A 24,689-nucleotide genomic window follows, 5' to 3' on the forward strand; every position below is an offset into this window, starting at 1 on the left:
TTGCAGCTTTGGAAACCTGGCTATTTCTCCTGCATCTACTGCACAGTGTTTAGTGTGCATGGTGTGCAAAAGGGGAGTAGGCAGTGGTGCTTGTATTAGTATTGTCACAGTATAGTTTGAAGGATAAAAGACTTAAAACTGGCCAAAAAAAAGCCAGGAAATGTGCTGAATATGTATCTGAAGTGGTTTGGTAGTGTTCTGGTGGAATTCTGTGGCAGACAGAGAGGTGAAATGCAGCTTTCCTCCTGCTTGCCTTTGCTCTGCCTTGCCAATATTGCTGTAGCTGCTGCTGGGGTGCTGTACTTTGTCCTGCACAACAAACAAAATCCCCTCTCCCTGCCAGCCTTGCTGAAGGTACAGGTTCACACCATTTTGTCTCTGTGATGGATCTGTGTGGCCCCATCACCATCATTTCTGACAATCTGAGGGCACAGCACCCTTCAGGGCAGGGCTGTCACCTGCGTTTCACCTGTGGGAAATTGAGACCTAAAGAAGCTGAGGGACCTGTTAAGGTAACACAAAAATCTGTGACAGAGCAGAGCTGGATCATGCTCTCCTAAGTCTTGTCAAGTGATTTAACTCCTGGGCCTTTCTGCTCCCTGGGAACATTTTTGACCAAAAAGAGGAATTGCACAGAGTGTAGTAATTCCCATTAGATTCTAAGCACCTTTGTATATGAATATGAGTTCTAAAATCCTGCATCTGTTGTAGTTCAAATTTATCTTTAGCAGGATCTTTAGCAGGATTTTAATTTATCTTTAGCAGGATTCACTGAATATACATACATTTACTATGTATATTCGCTAACAGTTAGTAGAAGCTTGCAGAGTCAATCTGATGTTAGGATAGTAACTCATGGAAATTACCACAAACAGGAAGGCTAGGGGAGCTCTACTCAAATGTTGATTATCATATCCTATGTAAAAACAATTCTGTTGCCAACTTAATGCCAACACTAGACAAATTTCCCAATTTAATCCCAGTTTTGTAACTTTTACTCGATTGCCTTTTTGGCAGAATTACTCTAAATCCATGTAACAGTTTATCTAAGAAAGTGGCATGTATTGCATCTCAGCATCTGCTTCCAAGCTGTACCACTCCTTCACTTCACAGTCTCATCCAGGCTACTCTGCCTGGAATCTCCTGATCACTTTGGGCTCTCTCTCCTCTCCCTGTTCCCTCTCAGCAGTGGCAGTCAAAAGCAGCAGATCCAATGTGCAGGCTTTGCTCCACTTGTCCTGTCCATGAAGAGGTGCCCCTGGGGTGATCTATTTCCTGCAGATGAATTGTATGGGGCACGAACCTCATGCTTGCCCAAACACAAACCCATGGAGAGCCTAACAAGTCATTGTCCAGCTAGACAATATTCACAGTGCAGTTCAGAGTGATTGAGCAAGAAGGAAATGGAGGAGCAAGCCCATGGAGCTGCCGTGTCCAGTCCCACAGAACTGCAGCTGGAGGGAGTGTGTGCACCCATGAGGAGCTCCCTCCCCAGCCTGGGCAGCTCTGCCAGCCAGGATCCCTGCCATGAGAACCTGTCTGTGCTTTGGTATTGATTACATCTGGGTCTTGAGAAGGCAGCCACAAGTGGTTGTTCCATGTTCATTGCCAAAGTTACAGGGAGCTTATACATATTCATATAATTTTCTCTTGGTCAGATTCTCAAATCTTTTCATTTCTAGTACAGAGAGAGAAGCTTCCTTGGGAAATCTTTGTGGTCAAATTCCCATCCTTAGTCTGAAATTGCCTACATTGGCTGCCCTTTGAGAGATTATGTGAAGCTTGATTTTGAGGCAGATTTTTGGAGTGATTGAATGAAGTATCATTTCTGTGCCCTGGGAGCAGAGTTCTGGGCGATTTGTGGGCCTTTCTGAACTGAGGGAACTGCCAGGAGCTGGTTCTGTGTGATCAGTGTTGGGGTGTTACTTTGGCTTTGGCTTTTAGTGATCAAAAAGCTTTTGGACAAACCCTGCATCTCTTCTGCTCTGAAATTTCTTACCAAGTATTCTCTAGCAGAGGTAAAGGATATTCATGTGAGGCTGTGCATAATTTTTTAAACAGCTGTAGGTTTTTTCTATGTCTTAACAATAAGGCTGCAATCTGAGTCTTATGTACAACACAACCAATCAGTATTGCAACCTGATGTTCTTCATAGTAAATGACACATGTGTGAGCATGGTTTGTAGCTCTTTCAACCAAAATGTATAAACCAGGCCCTGGTATTTAACTCTGCTTTCCTTTATTATTGCATGGATAATTAATTTAGTTTTATTACTCACAGGATTTTGAGGTTTAATGACATCATTTTTCTATTTTATATTATTTGTATAACAAAATGTTGAGGAGATAATAGCATTAATTTCTAAGTTTTGCCTGTAAAACTGAATTTCCTCTGTTAACAGAGGAAATATTTATAGATTTATTTATATTGGTGACGCCTGTGAATGCTTTCAAATACCAGGGGAAAATAATTAGTTTCCATTAGACGTTTATATTTTTCCATTTGCCAAAATATCCCCAAAGTCTCCTTCTTTCCTTTCTCCCTACACATCTTTTTGTTTCTACATGACTCATTCTAACTGAAGATTACTGAGATATTTTACTTGTAGGGCAGAGGAAAGGCCCCATGGACTGGAGAGGCAGAATCTGGGGAATGGAGCCAAGGCTGCCTGTGCTCCCCTTTCCTCAGGTGCTGCAGTTCCCTGACACTCACTGAGGTGATGAGACTTGGATGCTTGGTCTCACAACATTTCAGTGTCAGTCTCCAGGAGAAAACTCCCAGCTTTGTGCCAATCAAACATTCTGGGGCTGGAGAGGAGTGGATGGGATCTTTGTCCTTCTTGTCCTCTTTCACTTTGCAGAAATACTGAAACATCCACTACAGCAAGGACAAGAATACAGGAGATTTTTGTCCTGGTTTCTGGGCAGTAGAAATCAGTACTGACTGGTTTCTGTCTCAGTCTGTCTCTGTTCCTTTTCTCCATCACAATATAGAAGAACAAATGCTAACAGCTTCCTGAGAGGACCCTAATCATTGAGCTGAAATGCTCTTTGAAATGTCCTGCTAGCTGGGGGCCTGTTCTTGGTGCCTGAAGTCTGAAGTTTTGTTCTTGGAGCTGGAGGAGGTGGTTTTCCACCACCTAGCTCTCTTCCTAGCTTTTCTAGCTCAGGTCCCCTGCTACAGAACCTGTTCTGAAAGGTGGAATTTCCAGATTTTTCTGCTGCTGTTAAAGAATGCTGAATTATTTGAGCAACCTGGTTCAGCACCAACACAACATACCCACTGGCAAGGAGTGAATCCTGTCCTTATGGGAGTGCAGAGTCAGGAATTCAATTGTCTTTGAGCCAAGGAAGACACTGAGTCAGGTCTCCTCTGTCCTGGGATTTGTCCTAACACCTTCCTGGGATTGCATAAAGCCATTAGTGCCCCTTTTGTTTGAAAGAACTGAGCAAATCTGCCTGAAGATGTTTGGGTGTAGCTGGATCACATTTTTTTCAGCACTCCTGGCTGTGATGAAATTTCGCCTGGCACTAGAACTTGCCACCATCTGCAGAAATGAGGGGCATGACCATTTTTTCTGGTAAAAATGACAGCTTGTTGTTGCATGTACTTGATCAAAGTTGCAGTTAGAATCTTGGCAAAGTCATATTTGTATTTCTGTCAGCACCTCCTGGTCATCATGGCTCTGGAAGCTCAGAGACTAATCTGTTCTGTCTCATGCAGCATCAGCAAAATTCCCAGCTCTGTTCTGATGCTGGATTTCTTTATTGCTGGTGATGAATGATGTACTGGATGAAACAGAAGGAGTACATCTGGATTAGCAGATATCATGCTGAGTGCATAATGCTGACACTTAGGAAAATCTCATCTTGTGAGCTGAACATTTTTCATATGGAAGTCAATTTTAGATAATAAATAGAGCACCAGAATGCAAATCCCTCCTGTTCATTAGTGCCCTTTATGTAGCAATACCAGACAGTACCAGGACATTAAGGTACAGGCTTGTCATCTGCAGCATTTGTTCTGGATGATCCCTGTGTGCTCTGCAGGTATTGTAAATGGGAATGAGCTCTGCTATTGAAATGTGGGGTCCCAGTAAAATGCTCTAAATAAAAATACACCAAAGGACACATTTCTGAGAAGGAATTTTTAAAATAGTATGTAGACAATACAAGGAAACCAACATTTGAGATTCTTACTGGATGCTATACTCCATTATGCAGTGATCTCTCACACAGAGGAGACTTGCATTTGTATTTATGACAGAGTGAGCCCTGCCCTACCATTACAATAATTGGTTTAATACAGATATTCTATGTGTGGAATGAAAATGTCTCCTTTTTTAATTCTGTGTTAACTGTGAGAGGAAAAACCAGGACAAAATAAATGGGTGTGAATGCAGCACTCCAGCATATTATACTCGTGATGTTGATTGTTCTGTATAGTGTAAAGCAATAGGAATTTTGGAAAATACAAAATACTTTTCATCCTGGCATCTGTTGAAATAGTCACTGCCTTCATTGAGGAGAAAATTCAGGCTTGAATTTGCTGGAGTAGGCTTTTGTCAGATGAGAAGAGTAAAACCAGAAGGGATTAAAGTTGGGAATTGAGAGGAAAATGAGGAAACCTTTATTGATTTTAGTTCATTGCCATTGGCATTCTAATTACTGTAGCAATTAGAGAAGTGCCACCTTTGTACTTTTCCAGTGTTCAAAGAATTTGAGAATTAAGATTTAGGTTTGATCTCATACAGAATAGCAAATAAGTGTGAGTATAAATATCTTTTGCTGTCAGAGATAACTTTGACACTGGTAGTGATCATTGTTTCTGAAGGGGTCATTGTGCAGTTAACTCCAGAGCCTGACTGCTGTCTCACAGGAGCTCTCTAAATAATTTGTCTTACTAGCATAGCAAGTACAAATTGTAACACTTGTGATTCATCTGCAAAACCTTCTGCTTGCCAATTGTTTTACTCCAAGAGCTTTGGCAGTGTGCTGTGCCAGGAAGAAAGGTCAGCAGCAGAATGAAACCCCAGGGATTCCACTGCAGTGGCCGCAGAGGGGACCTTGCTCCAGAGCCTCGGGGCAGTTTTGCCTCTCTCTGCAGGTTCTCGGTCAGAAGGGCTGATGGATGTGGGAAAGGTTCTTTGGATGACAGCAGATGGGACAAACCCTGATTTCTGCATTAGGCCTGAGCAGGTGGGACACTTGTGGAGGGCTCCATGGCCAAGGTGGGAGAGGAACAATCACCTGCAGGCAGGGCAGCTGTCTAACAGTCCTCAGCCTGTTTGGTCAGGGTGCTTCAACCTGATTTACCCATCTCAACCCCTAAATACTATTGCATTTTTTATTTCTTCTTTAGTTTCATAGACAATGCTCAGATCCAGTGCATTTATTGATTCCAATTAAGAGTGAACTTATATTTTGTTCCTTGAACTTTGTAAAAGGTTTTTTATTTTACTAAATTCTTATAATAAAGTTCTCGAAGAAGTCCCTGTCAATTCATATAAGTTTGGAAATTTGGAAATACATTTGGAAATTGAAAGCCCATTTTAGTTCAACTGAAAGAAAAACAAAAACCTTATCCTAAACTGTTTTGTTACATTTCCCTTTGATTTAAAACAGAATGTATGAATGTGTGTGTGCAATGAATTGAGGAACTTGTAAAGCAAAAAAGTAAAAGCCAATGTCCAAAAACTTTCATGAAAATAAGGAAGTTTTACATTTATACCAGCCTTTGAGATGATCAGAAGTGAAAAATGCTGTTCAGTCACAAAGTGAATTTTCTCCAGCTGCATCCCTCATGCTTTCTGTTTAAAGTTCCAGTTTGCTATTCCAAACCAGTACTCACACGAAAGCTCCCCCTGCAAAGCTGTGTAGCAGCTCACCGTCGCCAACACCTTTTTTCCCACACCATCATCATATATGTCTTGTTCATGAGTGAAATTTACTTTAATAACTCTTGATTTTCTTACCTGCTGAGCACTTTGTTGATTAGCATCCTCTCTGAAATGCAGTTTTCTTTCCAGGTCCTTTACGAGTGCAGCTTTGTTTTCCCGAATGGAATCTTCTGTTGTCAATGGCAGAGGCTTCAGGTTTTTCTTTAATCCCTGGGTTGGGCTATTAAAAGAAAATTCTGATACTAACATGCAGCAACCAGTATTTATATATATTTATATATATATTGTCACCTGTATGCTATGATACATTATGGTGGAAGCTATTATTTATTTACTTAGGAGCCACAGCACAATTCAGGATATGATTTTTTTTTGGTACTATCTTAATGGGGCATCCCATTCCCATGCAGTAGAAATTAAAAATACACATCTTAAAGAAAGTAAGGGTTGTAATGCTACAATAAACATCTAAGTTCCATTTATATTTATCCTGCAATAATGATGTCACAGTAAATGCTAAAGAAATGAGTGTAGGTGTTACCTTAGGTGTACAATGTGTACATTTGACTGCTATCAGACAATAATTTAAAGTTAATACAATTTCTCATTGATCTTTATCTCACAGCTTCATTGATCATTTACTCTTTCCATGAACTTTTACTTCTTTAATTTCTCTCACCCTTTTATGACACCCAATATCAACAGTTATTTCTTGGTTTTATTTTATAGATGTGTGTTTGATTTTAGTAAGGTTTGAAAATAGTTAAATAAGAATTTAGGAGGCTGTGAGAGTGCAGGAGGCTGTGAGAGTGCTGTGCTGGAGCAAAGTAGCAGGACACTCCTGGGAAGTGTACAATATTCTGGTATTTTACTAGAATAGGTGTTGGGATCTTGGTAACAGGCTCTAGGTAAAGATAACTGGTGAATGCTTTGCAAGCATCATCCCTGTGTTGTTGTGCAGACACTGAGCTCTCACTCCTTGTGTAGCCAGAATTACTGTCATTGATGATGCCAAAAAGGGAAGCTGAAGTTTCAATAGGTATTTACAGATTATCCCAGATACTGCTCAGGCTCCTTCCTGACCACTGTGCCCTGCTAAGACTGTCCCATGCAGGGGTCAAGATTTGAATCTCAGCAAAAGGAGTCCTAGCTGTGAGGGAATTCAGCTCTGGGCTGGTACCCAGGAAAGCTGAAATGCAGAAAACATATTTAACAGTCATACTTAACAATATTTACACATAATGCAGAAAACATATTTAACAGTCATATTTAACAATATTGACCATATTTAACATTCATCTGCCTGGCAGGCATATTGTGCTGACTTGTGTGGCCATGCGTGTGCAGCAGTGAAGGAAAGGAAAGCACATGGCAGGGGTGAGGTGCCATTACTGCAGAGAGAGCAGCCCCTGAGCATTGGCCCCAGCTCTGAAGGGGTGCAGGGGCCCTGTGACAGCTGCAGCTGAGTTTGCCCTGCCCTTGCAGCATTGTGGAAGCACAGCAAAGGCTGAGCTGGCCCAAGTGGAAGCCTCCACTGTGACCTTAGAGCTTCATGCAGTGTGCCTGATCAGGGTGCCAGGGCTGGGAAGGGCTCCAGGCACATGCCATGGGTGATGGCAATTCTGTGCCTGTGCTGGGCCACTGGGAGCCTGGGAGTAGCAGTGCAGTACAGGTCTGAAGGCAGGACTCTTGGCACACAGAGTGGTGAGTGCTAGAGACACAGGGACACATCTTTCTGCTGTAATAACAGATTCATTGACCTAGTCTCAGCAGGAGAGCCAGGAGATTGGGACTTGCTGATGCTACCACTACCTTGAACTGTACCATTGATAAAAGGGGAAAATATTCCTCACTTTGTGCAGGATTTGGAGATCTGTGGGTAAATAGTTGTACCAATGTACAGGTACTAGCCATGCTAACACAGAGTTCACATAGTCCACAAAAAGGAAATTCACTTCAACTCCACCACTAAAGAAGAGACTCTTAATGCTCTCACCTTGCCACTGCATCATCCTCCTTATTTGCTTTATCATGGTAGCTGTTTTGTCATAGAAATCATGCTGGTGCTTAGTGAAATTATTTATGTGCAAACCATTAACTCTTCTGAGATTTTCTGGGGGACCTCAAATGCTGAAAGTACTGCAGCCAGAAAAATACCTTTACAGAAGTTATTTCTTAGATTCACCTGGACTAGAAAAACCCTTGCAGTATAAGGTACCTTTTAAACTTTACTTCTTGCTTACAATAGGTATGAATGATTTTATGGTGTAAGCAAAGAGCCTTGGAGTGACTTATCCTGCAAGCTCCTGAAATCTCTTTTCTCACACTAGTACAGTCTTATGAACCTCTGACCCCCCCCATTGTTGTATATCTGTTTGTACATTCACATCTCTCTATCTTCAATTCTTTCTACAGAAGGTATTTGTCACCCTGATCTTCTAAAGTTCTTCTAAGCCTTCTGATGTTTACATTTTTGTAATGGAGTTTCTCACACACTTTTCATGTAAAGAAGGATTGTTTTGCATTCCTTTCTGGAGGAGGAGAGAATTGATTGACTGTTGGTTTGACCAGTGTGGTTGGAGAGGTGGCAATCCAATCCATGGTCACTTTTGGAATTCTATAAATAACAAGGTCTGGAAATAAACTGCCCCTTTTTGCCTTGGACATCTCAGCGTGTGAGTGTTGTTCATTTTGTGCCGTGTTGTGACAGGTATTATCCCTTCATTTCTTTACTGGGTGTAAAGGTTGGAAGAAATGCCCAGAATATCTGAATAAGTCACTTTTCTATTTTACAGAAGACTTGCATTTCAGTGACTCCCTGTTCTGGGTTGACTGCATGATGCTTTTATCCCCAGTCTGTGAGTTGTGTCCAAAATTTGCCCTGAACCAGGACACTCCCCCACTGAAGAGCTGGACAGAAATACATCCTGGTTTCCTTTGGGTACTGTCCCCGCTTCTGTGCCTGTGGTTTGTGCTACTTACGTGGCTGGGGTACTTCTGGGCAGTCCCATGGCGTTGGTGGAAGGTGCAGCAGGCAGGGAAGGCAGAACAGCACTAAGGAAAGCCACTGGGTTCTGGATCCGTGCAGTTGGGGAGAGGGGAGCAGGAGCCACGGTCTGGGGCTGGAACTGCTTCACAGGAGGGAGCGTCAGCGGGGGCACCACGGGCTCCTTGGGGCTTGGCAGACACTGTTCACTTTTGCTTGAAAAGCCTCCTGAGGACCTCGCTGGGTTTCCTATGAAGTTCTCCATGTGGTTTGTCCTCGGGGCTGCCTGGGGGATGCTGCTGAAGGTGCCTGAGGAGCTGGCAGAGGGGCTGCCTGGTGGAGTTTGGGCTGCCAGCAGCTGCTTGGGGCGGCTGTAGCCCAAGGCTTGAGGGGCACAGGCTGAGCTCTGCTTGTACACGACTGAGCTGGACTGCTGGTAGAGGGAAGTGGCAGAATTCACCAAAGTGGTGTTGAAGGACAGCTCTCTCAGAGATGCCTGGTGCACCTGCTGTTGTTCAAGCAGGACCTGGTTGTGGAGCTGTTTTAGCTGGCTCTGGTCACTGCACAGAAAACAAAGATGAACAGAATTGGTTATGAGCCCCAAATGAGCCCATTGGCTGCATTTCTGTGTATGAATGCAGAGAGAAAAATTCAATGTCCTGTGATACAGTAAGAGACAGGAAACTGCTACATGGCATATTCTCTAACACTATGAGAGGGTTAGGGTTAGGGTTAGGGTTAGGGTTAGGGTTAGGTTAGGTTTTTCTTCATGTTCCCTTCTTTGCCAGAGGCACAAAGCTTTTTGTCCACAAATTATTTGACTGAAGATAGTTCTTACATTTTAGTATGTGAAATATAAATATAAATCTTACTCAAAGATGTTTAAGGGATATCATTGTCAAAGTCACCTTAATACCTCTTTGCTTGTGTAACTAAGAGTGAGATTTGGTGTATCATAATTTAAATGAGTGTTTGTAAGCCAGGTTGCATCATTTACCTCCTGCTGAAGTGGTTTCTGAAACCAGCACTTTGACTGCTAAAGCTTTGTAATAATCCACCACAGGATATGCTACCAATGGAGTTTAGGTGGTGTTGACATTCAGTGACAGGCAGGAGTGGATAATTCAGACAGGACTTGCATTCCATGCAGTTGTTATTTTTCTAGATGCTATCTACTAGATAGTTTTTCAGGGCTTTTTTACTTTGCAATTAAGGAAAATAATTTTCCTTGTCAAGTGGTTTATTTAGTTATTATGTATATGGAAATACAGCACATGGAAACAGGAGAGCTTTTTCCCTTCCAAAACCAGAAAAGACATAGAAGATATGGAAAATGATTGTGTAATAATCTATGGAATATTAAATATCTACCGATAAAAGGTGGAAAATGTGGGTGTAGAGACCAAGCACAACAGCTCCTGACAAAGCAAGTACATACTCAACATAATTTGGTTTTAGTTAAAAGACTTTGTTTCTGCAATGCACCAAACAAAAATCACATTAAAGGCAGATAAAGATAGCAGTTTCAAGTTTTCATAAAGTAGAATGGTAGAGTTAGTAGTTCTGTAGGCCTGATTTTGTGCCCTTCATGTATACATCTGCCTAATAAAGCAATTCTTTGTAACACAGCTTTTTTGGGAGGGGGAGCTGAGAGAAATTCTGCTCTGTGCAAGTATTGGGTACTTAAATACTGGTTCTGCTCCCCCTACAAGTCACTATAGCTCAGAAAGTGTGTAGGGCTGTAAATATGGGGTTCAGGAATTCACACCCTGTGCTCTGCTACAAGGAATGTAAATTCTGTCTTCTTGTAATGTTTATGCTGTGAAATTACATCCTGGCTTCAAAGTACCAGTGAATTGCTTTACAGAGTCCTTCCTGAGCCCTTAGGAAAAGCTTCTGCCTATTTAAGAAATTAAATGAAGATGTTTGTGTGCTGTTGTTAAATTACATGTGGGAAGTTGAAAAAATGCTGAAAATACTTTTCACTATAAACTGCAGTGTGAATTCCATAAATTGTCCTCTAAGAAAACTCCATTACTTTTTCAAATTTCTTCTTGAGCTCCCAGTGCACCAATCACATTTTAGCTCAAGTGGTTTCCCATTATCAAGCATTTCCAAGTATTTTATCTGTTTTGGGGGCAGATGACATTTGTGGGACATACAAGTCATGAGGCCTTTGGGATGACAGTCGCTTGCTGGTTGCCAGTCTGTACTGTGTGTTAGCCTGAATGTGTCTGCTTAGGGCAATATTTCATACCCAGAACTGAGTGAGATATGTTTGAAGAACCTACTTTTATTTTGCCTGCATAAGATTAGTGTTCTTCCCCTCTTGATTGCAGCAGAAAGCATTGTGGAATTAATAACATTTCAAAGGGAAGACATTTCCCTTTTTAAACTGGAGGTCACTTTTCCTGACAGGGATATGCAGAAAAAATAATCAAGTGCTGGAGAATTTGTTTTCTAAGATTATGGTTAGTTAGGCCAATACCATGTCATCTTTTTATTCTGCATTTGAGTTTTTGCTCTAGTGCAATAGTGTTGTGGTCAATAAATACTAAATAATCTCAGTGATGCTCCTGAGAATTAGACTTCTGTTTACTTACAGCTTTGGTTTAGCCAGTACTGGGGGAGGTTCCTTGGATGGTGATGTTGGCTCTGGTATTTTCACTGGCTGTCCATTTATCTTCTCTGGGAAGTGGTTGGGTCTGGCTTGGTTGGTGGTGCCAGGTCCATCCTCTGAGGATGATTCACTTCCTTTTTCATCTTCGGGCAGCTTGAAGTGCACGCGGAGCCCTGCCTTGGAGCTGGACCTGGGCTCGTTGTGGTTCACAAGGACACCTTCCAGTTTGGGTCTGGGGGCTTGGCTTTGGTGGCTGGAAGGAGTCTGGGGGGGAGCTTGGTGCTCAGTAGCCACAAAGTCAATGGAGCTCGTTGTGTGAAGGGCAGCAGTGTTACTGCTGTCCTCAGGTGCTGCAAGAGGAAAGGTCAAACCTTTGGGACATGTAAATGCCAGAAATCATAGTGAAATGAAAGCACAAAAGTTACAGTTCAAAAACTCACTCTGATGTCCTTCCAGCTGTTGCACTGACTTGTTTGACCTTGTTTGTTTAAGAACAAATTCCCTTGAAAAAGGAATATTGTAAAGGTGGGGGGAAAAGGGACACTGCTCCAGTTTGGAAAATCAGTCCGTGGTCTTCAGCCATGTCCCCAGTGAATTATTCCCCTACATCTTTGAAATACAAATATTGTTTTTTCCCCAGAGAATTCTCACACTTTTTAGTTATGAGGAACATTGCCAGAACTTGAGCTGCATTGGAGCCAAGAGCACAGAGCACAAATCCCAGCCTGCTCTGCTGGATTTACCAGGAGCAAAGGACTCAGCTGGCTCTTACCTTTGACAGTCAGACGAGCTATACTGGACACTGTGCCATATTTATTGCTTGCAGTACAGGTGAAACTGCCAGAATCTTCTGAAAATACTTCAGCAATAACGAGAGTACAAATCTCCTCTGCAAAGCATCAGAGCAGGGTTAGCACTTGAAGTGAGCATGCAGTGACCAAACACACAGAACCCTGACTACCTTTGGGGAGATCTCCTTAGGGACTCCCACCTTGCTCAGTTTGTTTCTAGTTCCATCAGTATTATCAGTTTTGGCAGCCTTTGTGTGCAGCAGCTGTTATCAGCATTGTCTGCAGCAACTGGTACCCTCTGTGCTCCAGCATGCCCAATGAAAGCAAAGAACAGGTGTCAGCAGTGTGTGGAAAACATTAGAAAATGTTTTCCTAACACATGAATTACAGACTTAAAAAAACTTAAAATTTAATTTGGAAGAATATATAGTGTAGTCCACACTCTCAGCTCACTAAAATATAGGTATTTTTTATCTCTGATGATTGAAAGGTTAATTATAATTGACTGGGAACAATTCAAGTGGAGTCACTCTGTAATAGGGGTAAATATAAACCACAGACATATAGACTACTTTTTTCAAAAGTATCAGAGCAGATTTGCAGAGAGAGGGGATAGTGCTAACTGTGCTTACAGAAAATTGTCTTTTGACTTCTTTGTGAATATGAATAAAGGGCACCAAAAATATGCTAGCAAAATTGTACTAGGAAAAACTATATTCCATCTAGAAAAGTCAGGCTGGGTTTACCACATTCCTGTCTGACCAGCATGCCACCTGTCATGATGGGATTTGAAGTCTTTTGGTTTGGCTGAGTAGCTGGGAGGAAGAGGGACAGTAACATATAAAGTGATTTTAAATGTGGGCTGATAAAATTTCTTCACCTACTCAGTGACTATTTTTCTACAATTTTGCAATAGACTTTCCTAAAACCCTATAGGATAATATTCTATGGGTATTTTGCACACTTAAGCTTGATTGTTTCATGTCATCACCAAGGAAAACCCAACAGCAACAAAGAGATTGTTTCCTATCAACTATAGGAGAATAATAGTTTATTATAGCAGTAGGATAACAGAACTAGTTTAAGGCATTATAGTATCTAGTTTATCATGCTGGGATCTGCCAACCACTGCATGCATGGAAATCCAGATTCCTTCTGAATGAGCAGCAGGTGATGAAGCTGTGACAACTGCACCCAATTGATTATCCCCTAAAAACTGCTTCACATTACTCAGCAGTGATGCCACTGCACAGTAACAGAACAGTGGCACTGCCTTCTGGCAGAAACTCCATTTCTATATTCCTCAGTCTCAGACAGAAGCAGTTTCTTTCAAGACTCTTGAATGTTTCAAATAGGGCAAGAAGAATACAGAAGTTTATATTCCATAAGAATTATTATTGATTTGATAATTTTTTTTCTTTGATAATTTTCCACCTTGACAGGAGTGACTTCATATTTTTAATGGCAAAAAGCAATGAGGAGAGTGAATCTCTCATGGGGAAATAGCCAAAGCTATAGGGCTCCTCTGCTCCAGCCATGTGGAGTAGTCCACATTCTGCCCTGATCCGTGGTATCAGCAGATCCAGCCACATTTATAGGATTTGCTGATATCAGGGGTGGAACACCTGATGTGCTGCTCTCACATTTCGCTGGTCGGGAGCACAGGGAATGGCTGACATGGCTGAACATCTGATGCAATGTTCCCTAACTGGTAAACTGGATAAAAATAGCTCAGCTCTACCTCATCTCCTAAACTTCAGGACCTCAGATCTACAGGGGACCCTCATACATTCATTTTATTAATCTTTAGCTCGTTTAAATCCTGAGGTAAAACTGGGTCTAAGCAAAGTGGAAACATTATCTGCAAAAGAGACTGAATTAATTCAAGTGACATGTTTGTGGAACAGTCTACAGTGAAATGTGTGCCACTAGTAGTATAGAACATGAGGAAAAGAAGACATTATGTTAATTAAGTAATGAAGTTTTAATATTTAATATTTTGTGAGGTTAAACCACCACATTTATGTAATTAAAAATTATGATGAACCTTTGATGATCCTCACCTGGCTCAGCCATAGATCGTGGTTCTAAGGGAAGAAGAACAGAATTATTAGATTGAATATAGTTATTTTTGCCAATATTTCTTTTTCCTTAAGCACTAAATATGAAGTTTGATCTTCTAAATAAGATGGAATAGTCTTTTTGATCCAATTTTCTGTTTAAGGGGAGGTGAAGACAGCCGGGCCTTTTACTCAATGGTATGTCAAAGCCACTGAACAATGTGAACACTTGTGAACACTGTTGGGAACTTGGGAATAGGAAATAAATTCTCCAAGTAGCTGGGTGGGTTTTTTTTCAGTATTGGCACAATTTTATTTTGTCTTGAAGACAATTTCTGAACCGCTGACCCACATGAAATCAAGATATGATGAACCATTGTTTCACTTAGGTTTAGTTTAGTGTAGTATTTAAGGAATTCCTGTTGAATTTTCACAATTTTAGCATTTCAGTGACTTAGAGAAAATTGCAGGTGTTCTGACTGCATTTGAAAATTAAAATTACAGTTGTAGTAAGAAATTCACAGTGTTGCTATGTTAGCAATTTTGTTGCTTGCCTGTATTTCATTAGACACAATATTTTCACACAAGAAACATACTTTTCTGTAATATCCTAAAATCTGGAGAGTCTTCTATCAGTGTTCCTTCTCTATACCATTCAACCTTTGGGGAAGGAGCTCCTTTCACCCGACATTCAAAAACAACAAGCTGCCCCTCAGAAGCTGAAATATCCTGTAACATCTATTAGAGAAAATGAATAGACAGTCAGTAAATGTCTTAATGGTCTGGATGTAATACTGATTTTACTAAGATTTAATAAAGCCACTTAAACCCTTGAATGGCTTAGGAAAAGCATTTTTTTCATTTTCTTTTTTTATTCCTTTTTTTTTCTTTTTAATTTCTTTTTTTTTTTTTTTGAGAGCTCATTTTTAGTTATCTCTTTTTACAGTTATCTGACCTCTACTTTTCAAATATGTCATAGAAGAAATTACCTTTGTAAATACAGGAGCAGCAATTATAGGTCTTCCATCCAGTCCTTGCAAATAGTTAGTGGGGCTTTGAGCCTGTGGATTGCAAAACATCACAAGATGATGTTTAGGTATGCAGACATTATTTATTCATATACAAGAGAAATGTGCTTTTGGAATGACATAAAGGAGATTTTGGTGGATGAAGTCCAAAGCAAAACACCTAATGCAGTGAACAGAAATTCTGTTGTGGACAGCTGCTGGTGATCTTCCTCGATGGGATAACAGCAAAAATGTTATTTTATTTTTATAATCGCTTTATTGCCTTACTAAGTTAATCAGGGCAAGAAAAGCTTTAGCACAGTGTATTGTGACATCTTTTCTTCATACTCAATAAGGCAAATATATGTTGTCTGCTTGGTCATAATCTTCTTTTAAAAATCCTTAACTTACAAAAAAGCTGTCCTGCATTCAATTTGCAATAATGACTGTAGAGAAAAGGCATTAATAAGGAAATGTTATGTCAAGTCACCTGTGTGGCTGCTACTATAATTCTTCTCCTTTGCCAAACCCAAACCTTTTACAGAGGTGGGATATCAACCTGTTTATCCTACTCAGTGAAACAGAATGGAATTGTTTTCCTTCTGGGAAACTTTGTTATATAGGCTGAGGATTTAATATTGTTTTTTATTTTAGTGCAACAGGAGTTGCCTCAGAGCAGCAGAATTAATGATTCAGTATTTCAGAAAATAGCCAAATTTACACACAGATGGTGCCTTATCAGCCAACAAAATTTAACAGTAGTGATTTTTCAAGTAACTATTACCCTTAAGCATCTTCTATCAAAATGGTTAGTTCTACTAGTTCTTAGTTCTGTTCTCATTGTAATCAAAAGTAAACGTGCATTAGTTCACCTGTTCAGTACCTGTTCACTGGTTACCACCTAACCCTGGGCTGTAAAAGGTAAAAAGCTTTGAAAAGGCAATGGAAAGTGAGAAACTCGTGAACTTTTCGGTTTTAAGTAAGTATGGCTCCTCTTTCCCATCAAGAAAGAATTCACAGCTGTGACTGTGCTGTCAGTTTGCAACAAAAAGGACTCCCAGTGCACGGCAATGTTAATTAGAACATGGTAGTGTTAATTAGAACATGGTAGTGTTAATTTCCTTTGATGTGTAAAGTAAAATGTTATGTGGCAAAGAAGGTTATCTACAGATAAAGTAAACATAGCAGTGAAACGATTCCGCTTAAAGTAAGTTTCATTGAGAGGAAAAGTTTTCAAGTGAGCTCTGTATTGAGGGAGAGGAAATCCTGCTGGGCTGGAAGGTGGATGAGGCAGTTTGGGATGGGAGAAGGGCACAGCCAGGTGCCCTTCCAGCCTCGGAGCTGCAGGAATGCCCCTGGATCCTGTGCAGCCCAAGGGAATGCGCCTGGATCCTGTGCAGCCCCAAGGAATGCCCCCGGATCCTGTGCAGTGTCTGAGCTAAGGGAATGCGCCTGGATCCTGTGCAGCCCAAGGGAATGCACCTGGATCCTGTACAGCCCCAAGGAATGCCCCTGGATCCTGTGCAGTGTCTGAGCTAAGGGAATGCCCCTGGATCCTGTGCAGCCCAAGGGAATGCACCTGGATCCTGTGCAGCTCAAGAGAATGCACCTGGATCCTGTGCAGCCCAAGGGAATGCACCTGGATCCTGTGCAGCCCAAGGGGAAAGCACCTGGATCCTGTGCAGTGTCTGAGCTGCAGGAATGTCCCTGGATCCTGTGCAGCCCAAGGAATGCACCTGGATCCTGTGCAGCCCCAAGATATGCCCCTGGATCCTGTGCAGTGTCTGAGCTGCAGGAATGCCCCTGGATCCTGTGCAGCCCAAGGAATGCCCCTGGATCCTGTGCAGTGTCTGAGCTGCAGGAATGCCCCTGGATCCTGTGCAGCCCCAAGGAATGCCCCTGGATCCTGTGCAGCCCAAGGGAATGCCCCTGGATCCTGTGCAGTGTCTGAGCTAAGGGAATGCCCCTGGATCCTGTGCAGCCCAAGGGAATGCACCTGGATCCTGTGCAGCCTAGGGGAATGCCCCTGGATCCTGTGCAGCCCCAAGGAATGCACCTGGATCCTGTGCAGCCTAGGGGAATGCCCCTGGATCCTGTGCAGCCCAAGGAATGCCCCTGGATCCTGTGCAGCCCCGGAACTCTGTGACTGCACCCGGATTCCCAGTGCTGGCCGAGCCTCCCGCTCCTCCAGCCCCTCCTGCAGCCGGGGCAGGAAGGTGCCCTGCCCTCAGCCAGGTTCCCTTGGAGGCAGGGCCTCTCCTCTGTGGACTGGATGGCAGCCAGGCTCAAAGCTGGAGTTCAGCAGCAAAGCAAATGCTAGAAAATTTGGGGTTCTCAGTCACAAACTGTAGAAGAAACACTTTATTAAGAGCTCACTTTTAGTCCTTGAAATGCACCGTGGTGTTCCCCTACCTGGTTAACTGATGTTGGCACAGTCTGGACCAGGACAGACACAGGCTGGACCTCAGCTGATGGTGCCTTGGAGGTTTCTTGATGCTTGGTTGGGGTTCTGACAGCAGGAGATGCTGCATTCACAGAGGTGTTGGCTGGCCTTGGTTTGCTGTGAAATATTAACCAAGAACAAGTTCTCTAACTCAAGGCCAGAGCTGTGTGTGTCCCCCAGTCACATCTGTCTCTGTTACAGGTCAGCCCCAGCCTCACTGCTGGGACTGAATTCCTCTTGATCCAAGCTGATCTGTGCTCTGTAAAGCTGCATTTGCTGAGTCAGCCTGCACCCCTGGCCACTCTAAGATCTCATTCTTGGTACAATAATGGCCTGGATTAACCCAGCTGTGGCTTTACCAGCTCACAGCAGCATGAGAAAGCAATGCTCCTTTCACAGAGGACACTGTTGCTTTCAATTTTGGGAAGAGCTGGGCCTTTAAGGTCATGCAAATACTGTGGATTGCTTGGATACAGATTCAATAATTAATTGCTGAAAAATAAAACAGAGATATGCTTTCTGATCAACATATCATCAGTTTTGCCAGTGTACAGATTGACACTTCTTTACTTTGTGGTTGTTTATATATGGAAATAGAAGAGATGACCCTTTTTCGTTTTATTGCTAGGTGAAATAATGCAGACAGTGAACAGCTGGTCTTTTTATTCAGTTTGAGGTCCCCCTAGAAAATCTAGCCTTCAAATCAGAGGATGCTTTACTCAGAGTGAAGGTACAACAGTTGTGATCACTGATTTCTCTTTTGAACTTTTTTTAGCACCTGTTCTCACATTAACTCCCTTTAGTTACAGGTGTTCAGATTGGTGTGATGACAGCTGGAAGCTGAGCAGAAATGAAGACATTCTTATTACACCCAAACCTGGCCTTTCATAATGTGATCATTTGAAGACATCCTACTATGATGTCAGAGCAGCATTCTGAGAAAAAAATTACCTCACAATTTGATGAGGTAAGTGATTCAGAGATGCCACCAAGTGATCAGGATCATGGTCAACCCTACATTGACACCTAATGAGATGGATGTGAAAAAAAAAATAATCCTGTGACATTTGTACAAGGCTGAACTGGAATGGAAAACTTCACAATTCATCCAAACTGATTAGCAGTACATCCCAAGTCTGAGACTTTCTTAACCTTAAGTTTTATAAAACCCCTCACATTTATCAAAGTCCATGAACCAATTCCATCTGGAGTGCTTTATGATCTTGAAGTTTAAATTGCATACAACAGGATTTGCTGTCAGCCTGAGGTCTTCAGTCAAATACACTGCAAATGTCTTCTCTTTGCATTTTAAAAACTGGCATTTGTAATGAGTGTAATTCTCCTTAGTGATGGAAAAAACCAAGAGGGTGCATAAATCTATCTGATTAGGGCCTCTTTCATCAAGGACTGGTTGCTTTTGATGTTGAATCTGTGCATACAAAGGAGTTCAAAATAAAAGACTGATTATTTTAGTTTTCAGCCAGTCTGACTCCCTTTCTAGTTAATAGAAGGACTTTGATTCTGAAAGATTTTTTAACAGCATTGGATCAGGTTCTAAATCATCAGGTGATGGATTTCATTTAGGAAAAATTAAGAAATAAATAAATAAGTATTTCCCAGATTTTAGGTTATATCTGACATATTTTCTTTTTAAAATTAAGTAGTCTTTTATACCATCATTTCAGTTCACTCTAGTGCACGTCTATTAATTTCTTCATCTTAAATCTAAATAATCAATCTATCTATATTCTGCCAAAAACCTTGTGTATTTTCATGTGAGAAACTACTGCATTCGTTGTTCAAGTCAGACACTTAAATCAGCATTTTAGCTGGATCTAGTCAAATGGCTTTTGTTTTAGTAAATTAATTTTAGAATTTCAATATTTATGGTAACACCTTTCCTTTTATATTACTATTTAATACTAAAATTTCAATTCTTAATCCAAAGTTGAGGACACAAAAGCAAACAAATGTTTGTTCCCTACTATTTGTAAAGCAAACAAGTGCACAAACAAAACCCAACCCAACCAATCCAAAGGAATCCTAAACAGAATGATAATGTCTTGGAAGCTGCAAGCCAAAATGTCTGCACTTGTGGGGTTTTTAACTGTAAGAAATATGGGAGGTGTCATTGATTTTAAACTTACTGATCCATTTCGTCCTTGATGATTTCACCTTCAGAGTCAGAAGAAGAGATGCCTGTGAAAAAATAAAAGAAAAATCATTTAGCAGAGGGGTTTTGAGTTTCTCTCTGAATGATACAGACCTTTATGCAGCTTTCTTGTAGCCAACTCCATGGGTATGTATTATAAAGCTGTGCCCAGACAAAAGGTCCCATTGCAGGAGAAGTGAACACGTTCCACACTGGGCAAGTGTGGATAAGGCACATTTGGGAGGAGGTGCAGCTGAAGCAAGGAGAGGAATATCCAAGAGGGAATGAATACCTGGGTGTTCCATGGTTCTCTTTCAAATGCCACTATGATTTAGTCCATATTTGGTGTGAATTGAGTAGGAGCTTTCTTCTCTCAGACACCTGATGCTATCAGATTGAAAGGAAAAAGAGAGACCTGGAACTGTAGCTGTTATTCTCCAGCTGGTGCCTTGTGCCACGATGTGAAGGAGATCCTCGCTCTGTTTACTGACTGCTGTCAGTTACTGAGACATTTTGCACTTCTGCCTTCACTGTGTTGGAATTTGCATTTTCTCTGCAGTTCCTGCCAGTGAGCATCTCCATCAGCCATGGCTCCCATCCAGCACCCACCGAGCTGGGCAAAAGCAAACCTTGGCCCCTGCCTTGAGAGCTTGTAAATCCCTGCCAAGCACAGACATCTCCCATTGATCAGGGGCAGGGCAGATGCTGAAAAAGGATTTGTCCTTTCACTGTCAAGTTAGACTTGTGGAAAGAGAATAACAGCAGAATGAAATTCATCTTTTGGGCACTGCTTTAATTTGTGAATGGCCCCACTGTGCTCAGTGATGGGGCTCATAGTATGCTTCTCTGAGAGAAAAAGAAAAAAATCCTATGTGTTTATTTTAAGTTTATAGTCATGCTAGCACAAAAATGGATTCAATCTCACATCTTACCCAAGAAAGTGTAAAAAATAAATATATAATACATAGACCTTAGACTCTTAGGTCTACTATGTACAGTAAAAAGCATAAGGAGGAAGAAAGGACACCTAAACCTGCAAATATATATTCTGTTTGATTTACAGCATCTACTGGGCAAGGAGAATATAAAATTGATGGCATATTTATTTTGGTTACACAGTCCCAAGAAAGAGTTAAGAGGAAGCTGTCCTACATTCAATTTGCAATAATGACTGTAGAGAAAAGGGATTAATAAGAATTAGACACAAAGTTTAGTTTCTTACACTTCTGTAGAGTTCCACAGACAAAAAATACAAGGTAGTTTCAGAATCTGAGTATTTTTAGACTTGGATCTTGCAGTTAGATATATAAAACCTCTGGGAAGTAACACAATAAAATGTAAGGGCTGGTCCCTTGTCTGAAGAGTGTTTTACAGGAAAATAATAATGATTTTAGTAACAATGGAAAGTGTTGACTCCTGCTATGTTTTTTTAATGACAAAACTATCACAGTCAGCAAACAAGATATAATTGTATCTTTATCCTATGACCAGTTTCAACCATTTCTGCAGCAGCTGTAGGATTACCTTCTATGTAAATCTCTGCAGAGGTGGAGTCTGTTCCATAGATGTTGGAAGCAAAGCACGAGTAGCGCCCTGTGTCCTCCTCAAAAGCCTCAACAATGACCAGAGAGTGTCGGTCACCTGCCTGGATAATTTGGATGTCTGGTGAGTTTTCAAGCTCCTTCCCTTCACAGTACCACCTGCAAAGCAAAAAGAAATTGTTTTTCAATGCAAACAAGTTGGTGACTAGGATGATAATGTTTGAAGTCTTTCTGATGGTAAAATTGGTAGGTTTAGCCTGAAGATTCTGACAGAGTACTGCAGGTAAGTATTGAATCAACAGTCATAGGAATAAAACATGGATGATTTTCATAATATTCAATAAAGAGTAAAAGAGTTCTGAATTTGGAACTCTGTCAATCCAGCTCTGTATTTCTCTTGAGGTACAATCAGATCTGTGTAGTGGCTTAATGTGCAGCAAAATCCACCCAACTCTAAGTTAATAAATATCCCTCAAACTTGTGTTTCTTAAGTTCACGTTAATTCAGAATGTGACTGAAATTTGTCTTTGTTTGGTCATATATTTAACACAATCTGCTTTTTATAAAAGCTAGCAGAAGTGTATCACAAGGTAAGAGAGTTGATTTGATATGACAGAGGTTCTTCCACACAGAAACAGCCAGGGACACAGCTGCAGCTGGGCTGCTCTTCTGCACAATATTGCTGTGCTCCTCTTTAAACACTGCTACAGATCCAAGAATCTGTTGGGCCCTCTGGAGCTGTCCCACTCTCATTCCTAAGTCCCTCAGTGTTCAGAAGGTTTGTTTCAGTGGAAAGTGCAGGAATCCACACAAAAGGAAAGCAGCAGCTTCCCAGAGAGCTCTCTAGGATCTGTCACTGGCAGAAACCACCAGGAGGAAGAGCAGGACTGATGGATGCTGGTTACAAGGCACAACAGAAGCACACAAAGCAGGTGGGTCTGCAGAAACAGATTCAAATGAAATCTAGGCTTTATAAAGAAGATGCAGTGCTGTGTATCAAGATCCAGAGTTCAATGTTTGAGATAATATTCAGAAATACCTGTAATTATAGATAACTAGCTAAATTTGAAAAGCCAAACTTAAGTGCATTCATCTTCACTGTAACTTTTCTCATGAAGATGGATAGATGAATAAGATAATAGATAGATATTAAATGCCACTATCGTATTTGTATTTTCTTCCTGTGACTTCCTTCATTACATGTGATTAACTACTGCATCTTCTGCATGTGAGGCTAGGGGCTGTGATACTGGCAATATTTTTTATGCAATATTTTATTAAATTCTAAAAAAAATTAGTAATAATTTCATCCATCTTTTATGGTAACTTGGTAAAAGAACCTGTCAACATTTGACTGGTACTACAGAAAATAGGATTGTTGTGGAAAGGATAAGGATAGGTTTTTAAGTAAAAAATTGTAATTATTAATACCTCCTGTCTTAAACTATAAGGCACTTCAATATATTTCCATCTCAGATATTTTAGGAAAATGTGAATAAATAAATTGTTTTGATCACTCAGTTGCATAACTTTTTAACAAGTTTGTGCTACAAATTAAGCGTGAAGAAAACCTCAAATTAATATATTGGAAAAAAAAATTCCCTAAGCAGTCCGTACCAGCAGAAACCCAGAATATAACTGAAGTGTAACACAGAACTGAGGAAGGAGCCTCAAGGGGTCTCTGAGGTATGGAGGAACACAGATCTAGCACTTAAATGCTGATTGTGTGGCTGAGCAGAAGAGCAGGCCCTGTTTGTGCCCATGAGTCTGAGCCTTCCAACAGAGCTTTGTCACAGCACACAGGGAATTCCTGCATTTCATTCACCCCAGGGCTGCCCTCAGCTGCCTCCTGTCCATGGACACTTCCTAGGACTGCACTTTACTGCAGGCAGCTCTCAGCAGCCATTCATGCTGCTTCCCAAACCCCAGTGGAGCTTGCTGAAGCTGCAGAGAGTGCTCTGCCAGCAGGCAAACCATGGAGCACCTCTGGAGGCTGCAGGGCCAGCAGCACAAGTCCAGGGATCCAGGGGAGCTGGCACATGTGGAAGGAGGAGGAAGAAGCCCTGGGAGTTGTGGCTCAGATTACAGATCCACCTAACCCAGCAAGCTCTCCTGACACCAGCCCAGAGTGACACTGAGGGAAAAAAGAGCAAAATGAACTGTACATGTGTGTGCATTCTATACATGTGTGTATATTCTATATATGTGTGTGCATTCTATACATGTGTGTTCATTCTATACAGGTGAGTACATTCTATATATGTGTGTACATTCTATACATGTGTGCACATTCTATACAGGTGTGTATATTCTATACCTGTGTGTACATTCTATACCTGTGTGCATATTCTATACATGTGAGTACATTGTATACAGGTGTGTATATTCTATACATGTGTGCACATTCTATACGTGTGTGCATATTCTATACATGTGTGTATATTCTATACATGTGTGCATATTCTATACATGTGTGCATATTCTATACATGTGTGCACATTCTATCCCTGTGTGCATATTCTATAGAGGTGTGTGTATTCTATATGTGTGCACATTCTATACAGGTGTGTTTATTCTATACCCGTGTGTATATTCTATACATGTGTGTACATTCTATACAGGTGTGTATATTCTATACCTGTGTGTATATTCTATACATGTGTGTACTTTCTATACATGTGTGTACATTCTCTCATTACCCTGGAGTGTGTAACCAGTCTCTTTTAACTTCTTCCCCATGGTGGGAAGCAGCACTTAAAAACAGTTCTAAAAATGTGAAATCACTGGTCTTAAAATCATAATTTATGAACTACCTCTCCCTTTAAGGATTCCATGATCACAGTACCATTATCATTATTTTCCAATAGATTAGACTGTATACTTCCTTGCTAACATTTATTTTGAAAATACAAATCTTTATTTATGTTATCTTTATTTTGAAACTATTCCTTTGTGTTTCCATTCAAAATCCATTTCCTTTAAAAATAATTATTTTTCTACCTTTTTCTGATCAACTTCTAGTGGTCATACTCCATCACAGTACTGTCAGATCCTCTAAAACAAAACTCTTCAAACAGAAGGAACAACGACATCTATTTTAAACTTTGCCCATAATGGCTTGTCCAAATCTGGAATTTTTACCACTAATACTTGGATACAAAGAGAGTTTTTTTGACAGGTTCCCCAGAA

General features: G+C 41.0%; 1 protein-coding gene across 2 annotated transcripts in view; it reads right to left on the reverse strand.

Annotated features, from left to right (window-relative positions):
• MYPN (myopalladin) overlaps window positions 1-24,689 on the reverse strand; it is a 46,535-nt gene that overhangs the window by 16,364 nt on the left and 5,482 nt on the right. The window contains exons 2-11 of one of the 2 annotated variants that reach the window (XM_077183537.1): window positions 21,484-21,659; window positions 19,955-20,006; window positions 17,798-17,924; window positions 15,347-15,418; window positions 14,954-15,095; window positions 14,361-14,384; window positions 12,279-12,395; window positions 11,490-11,856; window positions 8,883-9,446; window positions 5,976-6,120 (exon numbers count right to left, since the gene is read on the reverse strand). In XM_077183537.1, the coding sequence (XP_077039652.1) occupies window positions 5,976-6,120; window positions 8,883-9,446; window positions 11,490-11,856; window positions 12,279-12,395; window positions 14,361-14,384; window positions 14,954-15,095; window positions 15,347-15,418; window positions 17,798-17,924; window positions 19,955-20,006; window positions 21,484-21,659 (1,786 nt within the window). Of the gene's footprint in view, window positions 1-5,975; window positions 6,121-8,882; window positions 9,447-11,489; window positions 11,857-12,278; window positions 12,396-14,360; window positions 14,385-14,953; window positions 15,096-15,346; window positions 15,419-17,776; window positions 17,925-19,954; window positions 20,007-21,483; window positions 21,660-24,689 lie in introns of both variants that reach the window. The other variant, XM_054637375.2, reaches the window with a different exon arrangement.

This window comes from Agelaius phoeniceus, chromosome 9 (genome assembly GCF_051311805.1).
Source record: "Agelaius phoeniceus isolate bAgePho1 chromosome 9, bAgePho1.hap1, whole genome shotgun sequence".
NCBI lineage: Eukaryota > Metazoa > Chordata > Aves > Passeriformes > Icteridae > Agelaius > Agelaius phoeniceus.